Here is a 17,356-nt window from a genome sequence, read left to right as displayed (position 1 = left end):
TTTTTCATTTGTTAAAAAAATTTATTTTTAATTTATTTTTTTCATTTGTTAAAAAAATTATTTTTAAATTTTTTTTTCATTTGTTTTAAATATATTCATTTGATAAGATTACTAGTGTGCCCTCAAACTAGTAATTATGTGAGATCACGTGCTCAAAAATTGGATGTTAACGGAAAAAACTAACAGAAGGGGCGACGCGTTAACAGAACAAGAGTTCAGGGTAATTTTTGATGAAAATCCGAGTTGATGGTGCACTTCGTTAATCGAGTAAGAGTTAAGGGAAGATTCTTGTAAATTATCCTAAAAATAAAGTATGGCTCTAAATTCTAATTGCCCTCCTAATTGATCATTTTTTTTTTTGTTGTCTTCGTGTGTTGAACAATTTTTTTTTTTGAATGACCGTGGACGGTATCATGGGAAAAATATATAAATAAGCCCTCACTTAAGTGGCGGAGGAATACCGTGGTTACATTAAGAGCTAATACCACGAAGGTCGTTCATGGGCTCCTGACAAACAGAAGGAGGAGCCGATCCCAATCACCTAACGCCCGAAGCAAAATTAAGCGCATAACTAGCAAGAACATGAGCTACTTTATTACAACCCCGGGGGTGAAACGTAAAAACCAAACTATCAAATCTTGGTGAAAGCAAAATAATATCATTAATAACCGTATCTAGTTCCGTAGTAGGCACCACGATTCTTCTGATGGCCGAGATCACCTCAAGACAATCGGATTGAATAATAATGCGAGATCATCTCATATCAAAAGCAAAGAGCATACCTTGAAGAACCGCCGACGCTTCCGAAATTTGGGGAGAGAGCCCGAGATTAATAACCTTAGTTTCCGAGCCAAGGATCTCCCCTTTATCGTCCCTCGCATGATGCCGAGACCTATCCGTCTCTCTTCCAATCGAATAGCCGCATCCACCGAGATGGCCACCACATCGACCGGAGGGGGCTCCCACACTTTCGGCTTAGGACGACAAGTCTCGCCCTTAGTCCCAAAACACGCTTCCCGGTAGTCACGAATAAAGCCCCCGCCCACTCAAGAAGGCCTCCGGGTGACCCCACCTTCCTCCTCGAGCACACATTGTTCCTGTGATTCCAAATTTCCCACATGATAATAAGAAAAAGTTTGAAATCACATACCTTAAGATCCTTCGAGGCAAGAAGAAGCGATCCAATGGTATCACCGGCCCGAAGCTTTCTAGTAATGTCCTTGAAGCCTCCAAGCTTCCAAATCTTCTTAGCCCAAGGGCAGCCCCACATCGCGTGGAAGATAGCCTCCTCTTCCGATTCACATACCAGGCAATGAGCATCAGTAATGACATGACACTGGCGAAGCAAAGTACGAGCCGGAATCCTTCCCTGACAAACTCGTCACACAAAGTACTTCACCTTCGGGGGATTCTTGAGGCTCCAAAGCTTAATCCACCAATCCCTATTCCCGGACGGAGAGGATGGCCCCTCCAAGATAGTCAAATCCAACGCGGCCCTATAACTACTCCTCACTGAATACTCCCCATCTTTTGTGAAATGCCACCTAAGCATATCCGGTCCACCGTCTCGGCTTTCCGGAATGCTAAGAATAGCCTCAACATCATCAAGGGAAAACATTGCAGAGATGAGCGAGATATTCCAAGCTCCCCTGACGTCTCTGAGCTCATAGACCCGCATCTCCTCCGAAATGGGGGGCGCATCACTGAGCATAAAGGTCGGAGGCCGGGGAATCCAACGATCAGTAGCAACTGACGTGGTTTCCCAATCTCCAATTCTCCATCTCGAGCCTCTATGAATATTCTCTTTGCCCCAATAAAGGCTCCTCCAGATATACGACCCCGTAGATCCACAGGTGACATTAAGGATGTCTCCGTTCGGGTAATAACTTTGACAGAGCACCTTTCCCACAAGGCTATCCGGCCGTCTGAAAATGCTCCACACACTCTTTGCAAGCAAGGCCTGATTGAAGACGCCCATGTCACGAAAGCCAAGGCCTCCGTCAAACTTATATCTCGTAAGCTCCGACCATTTGCACCAGTGGATTTTCTTGCCTTGACTCGTATCTCCCCACCAAAAGCTAGCAATAGATTTATGGATCCCGTCCACCAAGCCTTGAGGAAGGCGGAAACAGCTCACGACATAGCTTGGGATAGCTTGAAGGACCGCCTTGATAAGAGTTTCTTTGCCGGCATGCGACAAGAAGAGCCCCCTCCACGAGTTGAGTCTCTCCCACACCCTCTCACGAACAAATGCAAAAATGTCGGCTTTCCTCCTACCCACCGCCGTAGGTAGGCCCAAGTAGCGATGATGGCACGAGGTAACCGATACCTGTAAAGAATCTGCAAGCTCCGCCCCTAACCCTTCATCCACATCCGAGCCAAAACAAATGTCAGATTTAGCATAGTTAATTAACTGACCTGAGGCTGCCGAGTACATCGTAAGACAGCGGGCAACCTCTTCGCACTCATCCCTATTGGCTCTGAAGAACATAATGTTGTCATCTGCAAAGAAGAGGTGAGAGACGGAGAGCTCTCTCTTGCTGAAACATGCCCCACTGATAAGCCGGCGGCTTTCCCGATTCCGGAGAAGGCTCGAAAGACCCTCCGAACATAAGAGAAACAAAAACGGCGACAGATGATCTCCTTGGCGCAAACCCCTTTCCGACACAACTCGACCGCGAACCTTCCCGTTGATGTTAAAGGAAAAGCTAACGGAGGACACGCAGCTCATCACTTTCTCGATCCAGCGCTTGTCAAAACTGAGCTTCGACATCATAAACTTCAAGAAAGACCACTCAACTTTATCGTAAGCTTTCGCCATATCAATCTTAAGGGCTGCACAAGAACCATTACCAAACCTTCCTCAAGACATAGTATGGATAGCCTCATAACATATCATAACGTTATCAAAGATCTGCCGACCCCCCACAAAGGCACTTTGATTCTCCGATATGGAGATATCCATTGTGCCTCTAAGGCGGTCAACCAGGCACTTAGATATTACCTTGTAAAGCACGTTGCAGAGGCTGATGGGTCTGACATCTCGAACCTTCTCGGATTTTTCGATCTTCGGAATAAGCGTGATGATCGTGTTGTTGGTATCCTTAACCGACTTACCCTCGTTCAGAGTCGCTAAGCAGAACTCAACCACCAAATCGCCCACCACACTCCAATATCTCTAGTAGAAGAGAGTCGGAAAGCCATCCTCTCCTGGAGCTTTGATCGCATCCATGTCGAACACCGCCTGTTTCACCTCCTCGCTAGTAAAGGGCCGGAGAAGCACCTCATTCATGTAAGTGGTGATGGAAGGAGTCACGGTGTCGTCCACCAAGCTTCGATCGAGGGCTGCATCGACAAGAAAATAGACGAGAAGTAAGAAGATATAATATTTTCAATACCATGCGTACCTTCAACCCACGTCCCCTCATCGTCAAAAATCCCCTGAATTGAGTTCCTCTTCTTCCTCGTCGATGCCTTGCGGTGGAAAAAGGCCGAGTTCTTGTCACCGCATTTCATCCACGTGGTCCGACTTCACTGGCGCCAGAAAACCTCTTCCTTCTCGAGAAACGCATCAAGTTGGCGTTCTTCACGCCAGATTTCCTCCACATTGTTGCCTTCCTCTCTATTGCTCGTCTCACGAAAGACCTCTTTTTGCCTCTCGATGCGATCCCGCGGCGTCTTCCAGTTCGCCTTTCCCCATCTTTGGAGAGAATCCTGGCATCGTCTAAGCGAGCGAGTAATCCGGTCCCCCACGTCACCACCCGTCGTCGAGTCCCACGCCGAGCAAACCACCTCGTCACATCCATCTTCAAGGCACCACGCCTCCTCGAAGAAGAATCGGCGAGGCCCCCGGCCCTTATCACATCTCTCCCGGCCCGTCGTATTAAGCAAGAGCGGTCTATGATCGGAGCCCCAGAAGTCCAGATACCGAACGGTAGCCTCGGGAAAGAGAGATAGCCAAACCGAGTTACCAAGGCATCTATCCAACCTCCCCGTGCTACTCCCCGGAGTATCGCTGCGACGCCACGTGTACAAGTCTCCCACAAAGCCCAAGTCGCTGAGGTCGCAATCCTCCATCATCAACCGAAAGTCCTCCATCAAGCTGGGGCCTCTCGCACGGTCCCCACTAAGCTCCGAGTTCGCCGCTAGTGTGTTGAACAATTAAAACGGCTAATTGAGCATAATATTTTCAGTATTTTGTAACAAAAACTTTGCATAATAGAATGATACAAAAATAATTTTTAAAAAAAGAGGTGGACCCACGTATTAAACGGATCCTACGTATATCAATACTTAGAATGATAAATCCTTACCTATAACATAACAAGGTGTGATTATTAATCATTAACAAATGATTATTATTTATTACTTCCAAATTAATTTTCCGATTAAATGTCAAGAGTTGCAACTTTTGATTCCATATAATTACGTATTTGTGATTATCTAATTCAAAAATTTTAAAAAATCATAGTTTGCTATTCGTTCGCTTTCTATCATTCCGCTATATCACTATATTCGGCGTAAAAGTGAGTTATGTGGTGGTCGCTTGTACATGGGTTGTGTTTTCTTTCATGATTTACTAGCTCTCGGATGACAAATTAGAGTTAGTGATCCAGGAGTCCCATGATGGATACCCATTTTCAACTTGTTACCAGAAATGGAACCATTTTAATTTCTCGAAAGCGAGCAGACTTCAGTTCCTAAGCGCAAATTTAATTCATTCTATCGATATCATTCTCCGGAAGCTATGTTTTTTTTCTTCTAAAAATTACATATATGTAACGTTGACATTAAATAACGATATAGAGACTCAATATCTCCTAGTTTAGAGCATCTCCAACCACACTCCAAAACACTAAATTTGTCGTGTGCTACAGTTTAAACCAAATTTTGTGCGATATTGTAGCATACGGCAAAAATAAAAGAATCTTTATAAATATTTTATTATAATTTTAATGCTTATATTTCATTACCAACCTACTTTATTATACTTTTTATTTTTATAAGATAATAATAGAGAATATTATGTTTAGTGTAAAATTTGGTGTTATGATAGGAGTAGAAAGAATAATGCTAAAATCCCACTAAAATAGTGTAGTTTCAAGTTTCAACACCAAATTTAGTATTATAGCTTAATAGTATAAGGGCCACTCCAATCGCACGGGAAAACGCCAAATATAACGTAAATGTAGTTCCAATCACACGGTAAAAGCAACGGCATATTTGGTGATTTGTACAGTGGGACGGCATATATGCCGTGTCACTATATACACGCTATAACATTTTTTTTTTTTACAAATTAAACCCAAATCTTTTATTTTATATGTGTATATATATATATATATATTAATCTTATAAATATTTATAAAACACAAAAACTCATAAATTGACTACAAAAATATTAAAACAAAGTTCAATTAAACATAAAAAAATTTAAATATAGATTACAAAATTTAAATTAAACATACAAAATAAAATGACAACTAAAAACAATAACACAATTTTAAAAGACATAGTAAAAACTTAAAACACGATTTAATAATCGGGAAAATTATTTCCAGTTCCGTCAAGATAACTATAATACTAGGTATAATCTTGATTTTGATCTCATTGAGCTTGATCTCCATGAGTTTGATATTCATTAGCTTGATTTCCCTGAGCTTGATCTTCCTGAGCTTGATTTTGCTGATAATATATGCTCGATATTGAGATCCATAATATTGAGAACCTTCTCATTGTTCTTCACATTGGTTCGTCTGTGCTCTTTTTTCATATTTTTTTTCTTTTTCTTTTACTAGAAATTCATGCATATTTGGGTCGGAGATAGTATCCAAATTCATGAATATAATTTTATTCTCTTCTTTCATTTGAGCTAGCTCAATTTTTTTTTTCGGAGTTCATTTTTTTTGTCTCTGAACTTCAATTCTATCAAAATTAGAATCTTTAATAGTTCGGACAACATTCTCATTTTTGTCCATCATTTTTTTAAATTTTTCAGCATCTTTTTGTTGTCTCTTTGCTTTTTTTTTTATACCCATTGGTCTTCCAGATAAATTGCAAGTGTCTTCTTGATCGTTCATGTTAAGATCAAATGAATTCATACCGGGGGTTAGAGGTGACTCGGTAGAAAATAATGACGATGATAGATAGTTACGACCCGGGGACTCGATATTTGAGCTGTTACTAGTAAATTTTTCAATTCCCTTCAGAATGGGTCACACATGATCGAATTTGAAGCCTATCTTGTATTTGGCATCCTTTACCAATAACATCTTCGCTTGAGTTAACTTTTACATATTGATAAGAGAATAATGATAAAAAGTTAGTAAGCACAAAAAAATATATATGAATACGTATTATCTACAAAATATATACTTACAATGTCTTGTTCCGAAGCACCGCTAGGATTCTTATTTTCAATCTGGTTAACACATCCCCTTAGTTTTGAAACAGCAGAAAGAATGGTTGCCATTCTAGTTTCTAAAGATCTTCTTGGTCTAACTTTTTGGATTCCATTTGAGCGATACTCTGTTTCAATTCTTGATCTTTTTTTTTTTGGGAAATCCCTATGATTGGGTTTTGAGAAATATCAATATAGGTATGACACAAGAGTATATCTTCTTGAACAGAGTATGAAGAACTGCGACTTGAAGTCATGTTTGGAGAAATGATGTGAAGAATGAAATTGTGAGGAAATGAGTTGAGGAGTAAGTCTTATTTATAGAAATTCAAAGGCCAGATTTTAGAAATGCAACGGCTAGATTTTATATCTAAAATTCAATGGTCTAGATCTATTTGTTTGTTCCTGATAATGCTAAGGGACAAGATGTGACAATACAATGCAACGGCTAAATTTTAGATCTAAAATTCAATGGTCTGGATCTATTTGTTTGTTTATGATAATGCTAGGGGACAATATGTGACAATACAATGTAACGGCTTGATTTAGATATAAAATTCAATTGTCTGGATCTATTTGTTTGTTTCTGATAATACTAAGAGACAAGATGTGGCAATGCAATGCATTTGTTTCTGTTTGTTTCTTTCTATAAATGACGAGTTTCATACTTGAAAAATATCACCACCTTCTTCTCATAAAAACGATGAATTTTCAATATGGTAGTTCATCTTACATACAATCTTCTTCCTCTTCTTCTTCAGATAATGAATTTTATGAAGATCTAGAAAATAAATTCATATCTCAAATTACTGAAAACAACAATTTTATGCTAAATCGTAGGCTAAATACTGAAGGCTTTCATCGTGGATCTATTCTTGGTCATATCGTTATCAACCGTGATCGGGAACATGCCGCTCGCAATCTCTTCAACGACTATTTTGTAGAGAATCCTCGATTCTCAGAGACAATGTTCCGACCAAGATTTCGAATGAGTCGAGCTTTATTTCTTCAAATTCATGATGATGTGCAAAGGCATGACAATTACTTTGTCCAACGAAGAGATGGACTCGGTAAACTCAGGTTATCTAGTTTGCAAAAACTAACAGCCGCATTTTGAATGTTGGCATATAGATCACCGACAGACTCCACCGATGAGTATATTAAAATAGGCGAGTCCACAACTTTGGAATGCTTGAAGAGATTTTGCCGTGCTATTTGTCGAGGTGTTTGGAGGCCATTATCTTCGAGCACCTGATGCTAATGACGTTGCAAGACTACTCCACATTAATGAGCATCGAGGATTTCCAGGTATGTTGGGTAGTTTAGATTGTATGCATTGGAAGTGGAAAAACTGCCCAACAGCTTAGGGAGATCAATATGTTGGGTATCTAGGATATCCTATGATTATTCTAGAAGCTGTAGCTGATTATGATCTTTGGATATGGCATGCATATTTCGGTCTACCAGGATCTAATAATGATATTAATGTGCTAGAGGCATCTCATCTTTTTGCTAATATTGTTGAGGGTACTGCTCCACCGGCCAGTTATGTCATTAATGGAAAAGAATATAACATGTGTTATTATCTAGCTGATGGCATATACCCAAAATGGTTGACCCTTGTTCAAACTATTCACGATCCACGTGGTCCAAAAAAAAAGTTATTTGCAATGAAGCAAGAAGCATGTAGAAAGGAGGTGGAGCGTGCATTTGGAGTGTTGAAGTCAAGATTTGCAATTGTGACCGGACCATCCCGCTTTTGGAGTAAGAAAGTGTTACATGATATCATGACATCGTGTATTATTTTGCATAATATGATAATAGAAGATGAACGCGATGTTAATCCAACCATTGAAGAACGAGCTGAAGTTCCAAATGTTGAAGTTGAGATGGCGGACGATGAAGATGCTCGATTTCAACAATTCTTAGCTCGAAACCGACAAATCAAGAATAGAGACGCTCATATTGAACTTCGAAATACATTAATTGAGCACTTGTGGAATGAATATACTAATTCTGATAATTAGTACGATGTAATCTATATTTCAAATGTGCGTTTTTATGTTGAATTATTTAAATGTAATTTTTTTAGTAATGTTATTTTTATTTCTCTTTTTTATTTATCTTAGTTTTTGTTAAATATTGGTAAGTAATAAATAATTTTAATCACTTAATTAAAAAATATAAATATTATAATTATTTATTGAAATATTTATTAATGAAGAGATTGTTTTATTTTAATAATATAATAATGATGAATAGTATTTTTAGTGTGAAATTTGGTGTTGTGGTTGGAATTGAAAAAAAAATTGATGTTAAATCGACACAAAAAGTGTGTTAAATTAAAACCAAATATGATGTATGGGTTGAAGTTGCCCTAAACGAGAAGATAATATTTGTCTCGTCATGATGTCTCGTCACCGCTCTCAATGGTGGAGGCAACTGGAGACTAGAGTATACTTTTAAAAAATTACTTTTTTATCCGTACTTTTTTACATTTTTAGTCCATAATTATATACTTATTTTTTCATATGCCGTCCCTTGAAAAAAAACTAAATAAATTGTACACACCTGTATTTTATTAATTTATTTTTTGCAAATTTTTATCATATATGATCCATGTGAATGTGAAAACGGAAGACGACGGGCCATAACTAACCAGGGTAGACCAGTGGACACTAATCCTATCATCAAATACGAAATGAAATCCACACCATCAAGATTCTCTGAAAAGAGGAACGTGACACGTAAATGTCAAATGTCCTACGTGGGATTAGTGAGAAAATAGCGTCACATTGTTGTAAACGAATGGATTTTCTGATCACTACTAGTTGGGTAATTTAATTTCCTTTTTTTTTAATCGTGGATTAACTAAACTCAAACAACTGTGTGTGTGTGTGTGAATATCCATATTACTAAGCAGGGCCTGTTACTAAGGAGGTCAAGGATCTAGACATGTTACGTGTTTGACCTTTCTGAAAAATAAAGTGCTAAATTTTGAGGCAAAAGTCGTTTCAACATGTTCTCGGATTATAGTATGAAAAAAGTCAGAAGTTTTTTTTTTTTTTTTTCAAGCTTACATGACACATTACATTCTTAAGAGGTTATATTGGAGGGAACAATCATATAACAAATGTATTTTTAGTTATCATTTAGATACAAGTCAACTTAGCGTACGTTATCTAATTCGGAAGTTCGTGATTTTTTAACACGATTGTCGTGATATTAACAGGCCATAAACAATATATATTGACTTATTATCAGCTGGCAAACAATATAGATTAATTTATATGAAATACAACGTCGCTCTCATTAATTCCACAGTTACCCATAATTGCTCCACAAATATTGCAAATATGCAATATTATATAAAAAAAAAAATTATATCCATAATATAGATGCATTGACATATTTTACAATATGCTGAAAATGTGATAATTATCATATGATGTCTCGTACAACAAATACAAAAAATATAATTAACTCAATTTTTGAATAAAATTAAATAATAAGTGTCCTAATTTGTTGTCCCAAATATATGAAAGCATTGAAGTTATATATGTATTGTAAACGATCGGTTCTATTTTCAAAGTTGAAAAATAAAAATAATATGGTGAATTCTATATTATTGTGCTGATTAACTGTATGGTATATAGCTTATATTGTGCTGATTAATGCGAGTTCCACACGTGACAATCGACGCCAGGCAGAGCCACATAGGACAAAAAAGGGCAAGTTGAAAGTTCAATGTCAACCTGCTTTTAGACGCACAAAAAAAAAAAAAAAAAAAAAAAAAAAAAAAGAGTTTTACAAAAGTCACAAAATAATGCAATGCAACTTGGCTTGGAAAGTACGACGACAAAGTGGAAGCGGATTTAACAGGTATTGGATGAATGGAGTGAATCTATTTGAGTCAATTGCAATTATGGTCCTATAAAAAGGCTGGTCCACTATTCACGTTGCGTCTTTGAAGCGTGTGGGAGATCCTAGGCGCCATTTTTGAAGACCTAAATTAAGTGGCTTGTACAAAATAATGGCTTTGTAAAAGGAAAGAAATAGGAAAGAAAGAGACAAGACAATGCATTTTATAACATAAATATTTGTACATAATGTACCAAATTTTTTAAATTACATTGAGTTATGTATCATATATAAAAATAGATAAAATCTTTAATTTGGACTAAAATACCCTAAAATTTTAATACACTTCATTCTTTACATTTTCAACTACATTTCTCCTCTCAATTTATTTCATATATCCCATTTTTTCTATTTTATCTTCATTAATTTCACTTCCAAAAGTCTAATAATCATATTCAAAATCAATTTTTGTGCGTAATAAATATTTTTTTTTGTCTTTTCGTTTTTCAGATATTTTTTACACATGTTAGTGATTATCGTTGAAAACTTGAGGGCGTTGTGTTGGTACGAGGGAAAGATGATGGGCGGATTAAGATGGAGGGCTTAAGCAATTGTATTAATTCATAGTGTTATTTGATAGAGATGATGAAAGCAAGATGATGAGCGGTCCCACCAAAATTCATCTTCAAATTTGACTTTAGTACGAAGGATGGAAACCAAAAATATTGAGTAAATTAAAAATATAACCTTTATTAATATAATTCTTATGTAAAGATAAGGATAATATAGTAATTTAGTACAATAACAATAATCAGTCATTCATCGCTATTTTTTATCTATATCAAACAAAAAAATGACGAATTATAATCTCTCCTCATATTATATCAATCAATTTTTAAAAATTTATAATCCCCCGCCTTCCCTTTTAATCCATCCACCCTTTTTTTTTCTCTCTTTCCTACTAAACAAAATCTGAGTTTCATGGAATATATCGGATTAAATCGCGAAAAATTAATTTTCATCGGCTTTTATCAAAATCCTCGCAACTTTTTTTGCTATGGATCCTGATGAGTTACGATGTATTAGATGGCATCTGTTAATTGGATTCTGTTAAAGCGTTGTCTTGCGTCACAAAATATTTGAAAATACAAAAGAAATAGTTCAAAAATAGGTTTTCAATATGATTATTTGGTTTTTAAAAGTGGAAGAGAGAAAAATAAATGGAATAGCTGAATGAGAGATTGAGAATTAAAAGATAATTGAAAATAAAATACAAACAAAAAATGTAATACAATATTACTTGTCAAGGGATATCATGTTCCAAAGATTGTAATTTTAAGTCTATTTATTTGACCAATACTTAGTTCAGTCTATGTGTTAACTTTGGCATACTACTGAGTCTAGTTTTGTAACAATGAAATTTTGAAAGGAAATAAATCATAGGTTTGGCTAAGGTTGGTGAACAATATTTATCTTATATACTCCAGGTTTTGCGGCATGTGCATGTGTGTGCTTAATTATTTTTCAAAAACCAAAACTAAAAATTCTGTTATTATAATATGCTTGGTCAAGTTGTCACAATCAAAATATTGAGGCTTGAAAATGTGTGTGAGCTATATCTGTTGGTCTACGAAGTATGAATGGGATAAAATATACATAAGCAGATCAAGAGAGATAAAGCGTGAATTATTTCAGGTTTGGTAACGTGTATAGTATATATAGTCATCATGCGTGCGGATTCCACTCTTCGAAATATTTCTCTAATTAAACACATAAGTTATGGACATTTAGGAATCTAATTTCCTGTTTGGTAGTTAACTCAAAAAGTTTTTGTTTTCTATTTTCTAATTTTTGTAGTTGTATTGCAGTTGTTTTCAAAAAGCTGTTTGGTACAGTTTTCATTTTTGTTTTTGAGAAATTGAAAAAACTGTTTGGTACAGTTTTCATTTTTGTTTTTGAAGGAGAAGGAGGAGAGAAGAGAATAAATTTTTTTTTACAAAACACATTTTATTTGTTTTCAGTTTTCTTTACTCTTTTACAAAACAACTTCAAAATTTTTTGACAAATTAAACCAAACGCAACTTTCACTTTTTGTTTTCAATTTTTTTATCTCAAAAAGTCAAAAACACTTTTTGGAATGAAAACCAAACACTTAGTAAAAATTTGTGTTTTGTTCACACACGCGCGCGCGCGCGCGCACACACACACCGGAAATTTGTGGCTACAAGAGCATTTATGTAATTAGACAATTAATTTTTTTAAGGATGATCAAAGTACCTAAAAAAAGTAATGATTCCTTAAAAAAAAATTAATAATGATGAAAATCAAAGGTTCCACAAAGTACTAAAATAAAGACAAATCAATTTTAAAAATTTATTTAATTAAAGCTTTCAATTCCCTATGTTGACTATCGGTCAATAGAAGTTGATTGTGACGAAGTTTGTATCAATCACTAGATCAATTGGATTGTAGAATAAAGATACTGAATATAGAAAGTTTAATGGACTTGTCGCTGTTGTTAATTGCCTAGAATTTTCCAAGAGTTGAGTTGTGTGTGGTAATCCATCTTCAGTTTTCCAATTTATCCGTGGTTTTTTCCAGATGGAGACATCCATAACTTTGTCTCCGCGCTTGCCAATAAACAGTACTTTTGTAAATTTATTTTTGCAATTTATCCATTAGTACTATTGATGGAAAAATCTTTACAACAATTATCAGCGAAAATAAGATTTTAGTTTAAATTGTTACATCGATTATCTAGGCCGAATTTTCATTATATAAAACAAATCTACAGTACAAGGAGCAAAATAAATCAAATGTGGAAAAGTGTTATCTCTGTGTGTTTGAGCGTGAGTCTCTAGCCGATCTTCTGCGCATTTGGACTTTTATAGCCGTTGTAGACGAGGGACGTTGGTTTATACGCGGTTATCTATTTGTCCACATCATTATTGTATGAAGAACGGATGTCGAACCCTCAAAGACCAGCAATTCTAGCGATTTTTATCTAACTTGTAGCGAATTGATTTCAAGGGAAGCAAGAGTTTATGATTAAGAGACTACTAAATTGAATAAACTAAAAACAGTAAATAAACACGAGTTTTCAAATACGAGAAATTAGGGGTCACGATTTCGTCAGAAAACATTGGATCGGGGGTTTCGGGTACGAACAACAAGAACTACTCCTATATGCAGGTTAATCTCACCCTATCAACGATATTCACCGGCCTCTCTCGAGTGATCTAACAAACCTATGCAATTGTCGGATTGTTATCCTCTTGGCCTCTAATCCTATTAACGCAATCACACGCAATAAACACAAGAGTTCTATTGATTACATGAACTGCTTAGGTTCTCTACTAACCTAAGATCAATTATGAAGACTAAAAGAAAGTACGAGTTTTTACTCTCTCTCGAATAGCCAAACACTCCTAGCAGACAATTCTAATGGTGATCAAGCAAAGAAAGCATTAAGAATAATTTCAGTCAAACAAGCATATTGTTGAAGCACTTAAAGCATAATCTAACCCTAAGGACACCCATTAACCATGATTAATTCCGACTACATCGCAACCCTACTAAAGAACTAGCCTCTAATGGAATTCATGATCATAGACAAGCATAAAATAATTATAGAAAGTAGGAGAATGAATATAGAAAGCAAAAGAGAATTCATATTAAAGAAAAACTAGAGATTCACAATAACAAGAAGTTGCAAAATAAAAGTGAAGGGAAGGAAAAAGGAAAAACTATTAATGGAGTTCAAGTGCACAATGTCGGAATTGTCGATTCCAATGAAGAACGCTATCTCTCCTCTTAAAAGCTCTCAAAAGATGCAAAGTAGAAAAATAAATACTAGAATGAATGAATGATGTTCTTAGGTTACAAGAGCTGTTTAAAAAGGTTAGGAGTATGTTTTTCGGAGTCAATCTGGGCCTTTAGATGAGATCTAATGATCCATATTTGCTCAAGATTTGGAGAAAATCTTTTAAACAGCAACCCATTAATAACCAAAAAAAAGCTAGAGATCTATAACCAAAAAAAAAAAAAAAGCTATACCCATTAATAACAGCAACTCGAATTATCTTGAATTAAAAAAAAAGTAGAAATCGTTATAACTCATGCCCAACCCATTCTATCTCATTTTTTTTTTTGTTTTGCTCAGGCCATCTATCTCATTTCAGATGTGAATAATAGCTATTATAGAGTTAATAGTTATTACTAGTGTTGCTGTTGTTTATATTTCGATGTATACGAAATTGTATAGATGACAAAACTATTATTAGAAAGTAACTCTCTAATTTAGAGTTAAAGATTGGAGTAGCTAAAAACCTAGCTCCGAAATATTAGCATTTAGGGTACTTATTATATATCACACTGAATATGGTATACTTAAACACCTATCATTTTGTACTATTTAAGCAAAAGTAAAAACCGGCTATAATCGATGTAGTGTCTTTATGTATGAGACTAAACATATGGAATACTTGTAAACTAGGTGATAAACTATATAATGAGTTGGAAAACTGCTAAAATTACAGTTTGTTGTTATCGCATATTCTGTCTGGGCTTAACTCATACTCTAATAACTCGCTTTTGATTAAGCCTAGGTATATACGTACTGCTTTTTCACAGCGCATATACGTACTTAATTACTACCTCTTCGACGTGACAATTTTATGATAACATGTATAGTAGGGCATGCACGATAATATATGTTTTCATTGAAATAGAATGAAAAGGCAAAAGTGTTGCGTGTGAGGCAGTAGACGAAAAGAATGCATAATAAATATTAATCAATTGAATGATGATAAACAAAGAACAAATTAAGTATACACAGTTTGCTAATGAGCGATGATTAACTAGGTTTGTGAGAAGAAAATCTTGGAGCGGCAGAGAGGGCAAGAGTTTTGGTGGAGGGACCACTGGGCGATGCAAGATTGGTGGTACACGTGGCCGCATGGGACCCGTTTGTTGGTATGACCCGACCCGAATCCTCCCATGCAAACCGAGCACACGTCGTCCTCCGGAGTGGATTCCGCCGTCGGAAGCGCCGCCGCCGAAGCCGCCGCCGCCGATGACCGGAGCGTCGTGTCCTGAGCCAGGCTCAGACAGTCGTCCAAGTCGAACCTCATTTCGATGGCCCACAAGTTTGATGCCATTGCCATATGTTTAATTTATTTTTGTTTGTAGATTAATGAGCGAGAATGGTTACTATATCGGAGATATATCTGAGTTGAGTTGTGTGATATTATCCTCAAGTGCTTCTTGTATTTATAGTAGACAGAAAAGTTATGATTCTTTATTGTTTTTTTTCTTGGACAGACTCGCCCTCACTTTTGACCAGGGTATGTTGAACTTGAAGCAAATAAAACGTGTCAGATAACTTTTTTCTTTTTTTTTTGCGTGTGTAGAAAATAGAAATTGACTTATCACGTCCCAGTTTTTCTTTGTGGTGCATTTTTAATTATCTTGATTATTTTGTATGTTACTAATTATTGTATTTCGTATGTATGGGCTATATATGCTAAAGCCAATGTAAGAAGAGTTGTATAGAAAAAAAAAAATTTAACGAAAAAACCGAAATTAATTTATGGCGAGATCGAGTGAGAAATAATTAAATATACATCCAAAATTAAACATAAAAATTAACTTCACACAAAACACGAACCGAAAATTAAGATGCAATGGCAACGGATACGGGTAAGACCGAGTAAACCTATTCCGTTACTCGTATCCGCTATAATTTTTTACCCGTTACCCGGACCCGTTTACTTGGGTTTTGAGACGGGCCGAGTAACAGGGACACCCGCCGGATAAGCGGGATAAAAATATTGGACCCGTTACCTGTTTACCCGATTTTAAAAAAGGGTAGTGCGTCGGGTAGACCCGCTTACCCGTTTACCTGGTTTACAAAATAAAAATCTATCAACAATATAAAGTTTAAAAATAATAAAACTTAGTGCCATTAGACAAAAAAATGTAAAAAAGATTGACTTGAGTGATCTTCATTGCAGATTGAGTCATCTTCATTGCAAAAAACACTATAAATTAAAAAAAAAATACAAAAAAAAAATCTTCATTGCAAATTGAGTCACCTTCATTGCAAATTTGGTCATCTTTATTGCAAGGCCATCATACTGGAAGAAGTTGTTTCCTAAAAAATATATCATCTAATTAGGTAAACATATAATGATTTATTATATTTCTAAATATTTAAAAGTTAACAGGTCGGGTCCCGGATAACCGGGTACGGGATGACTATTTCGTTTTCCGTACGCGGACCCGTTAAAACCTTAACGGGTATTATCCATTTACCCGTTTTTATCCAAAAAGAACGAGTATTATCCGACCCGATAAAATCGAGTAACGGACTGGAACGTGGATAACGGGTCAAATCACCTAAAATAATATTTGTGTCTTTTTTTTTTCTTCCTATTTTGTTGCCAATTTGGTATATAACTCTGAAGGTGGGCGTGAAATATATAGATAGATGGTCAAAATTGTCCCTTACCTTATTATTCTTTAGTCTTGGAGTGTGTTCATACTTCATACTTCAAATCTATCAACTTTTCAATGGTCTTATCATTGTTATTTTGTTACCATTTAGTTGATAAGCTGTTCTTAAGTGGCTTATCATTGTTACCTTGGGTTACTATATTGTAGTTGGTTGGTAGCAACAGTAAGTACTTCATAATCCACACGTGTTATTTACTCATATTCGTGTTCCCAAATGCTGCATATCCACACGTGTTCAAAACGTTATGATTTTTGTATTATCATAAAGTAAGTAATCCACTTTATTAATTTGGCTTCATCACCAAGAAATTTACTTGAGCTAGTGATCTCATCTTGTGTTAGGAATACAATAGTTCTATTCTTATCACTGTAGGGAAAAAAAATCAATATTGAAATTTTCAAAAAAAAAATTTAATTTGTCCTAAAATGTGTAAATAATTATAATTTGTGCTAAAATGTGTAAATAATTATTTATAATTATATATATAAGAATAAATAGAAAATAAAATGAGATAGCTCAAGTAGTAAGCCCTCTATTCACTGTCGAGGATCGTGAATTTTGGAAATAAAATATAGTAA

General features: G+C 35.7%; 1 protein-coding gene and 1 pseudogene across 1 annotated transcript; both read right to left on the bottom strand.

Annotated features, from left to right (window-relative positions):
* Positions 1-478: 478 nt before the first annotated feature.
* Positions 479-3,516, bottom strand: LOC149400773 (uncharacterized). Its single transcript, XM_089610504.1, has 7 exons — positions 3,408-3,516; positions 3,284-3,345; positions 2,938-3,178; positions 1,400-2,835; positions 1,151-1,336; positions 783-995; positions 479-541 (listed from the first exon to the last, which is right to left on the bottom strand). The coding sequence occupies exons 1-7, from the start codon at positions 3,514-3,516 to the stop codon at positions 479-481; spliced, it is 2,310 nt and encodes a 769-aa protein (XP_089466630.1).
* Positions 3,517-3,531: 15 nt separating this feature from the next.
* On the bottom strand, positions 3,532-6,657 carry LOC149400772 (uncharacterized; annotated as a pseudogene).
* Positions 6,658-17,356: the final 10,699 nt, after the last annotated feature.

This window comes from Urtica dioica, chromosome 4 (genome assembly GCF_054948205.1).
Source record: "Urtica dioica subsp. dioica isolate 48M chromosome 4, U.dioica_male_clone48M_v1_H2, whole genome shotgun sequence".
Taxonomy (NCBI): domain Eukaryota; kingdom Viridiplantae; phylum Streptophyta; class Magnoliopsida; order Rosales; family Urticaceae; genus Urtica; species Urtica dioica.
Note: the sequence above shows the minus strand (reverse complement) of the source record. Positions and strands in the feature narration are given on the sequence as shown.

Coding starts and splice junctions, on each gene's coding strand:
- LOC149400773 (XM_089610504.1), bottom strand. CDS start 3,516: ATGAAATGCGGTGACAAGAACTCGGCCTTTTTCCACCGCAAGGCATCG. Junction 3,179..3,283: donor TCACCACTTACATGAATGAG/GTGCTTCTCCGG, acceptor CTCTTCTACTAG/AGATATTGGAGTGTGGTGGG. Junction 2,836..2,937: donor CTCCATATCGGAGAATCAAA/GTGCCTTTGTGG, acceptor GTTCTTGTGCAG/CCCTTAAGATTGATATGGCG.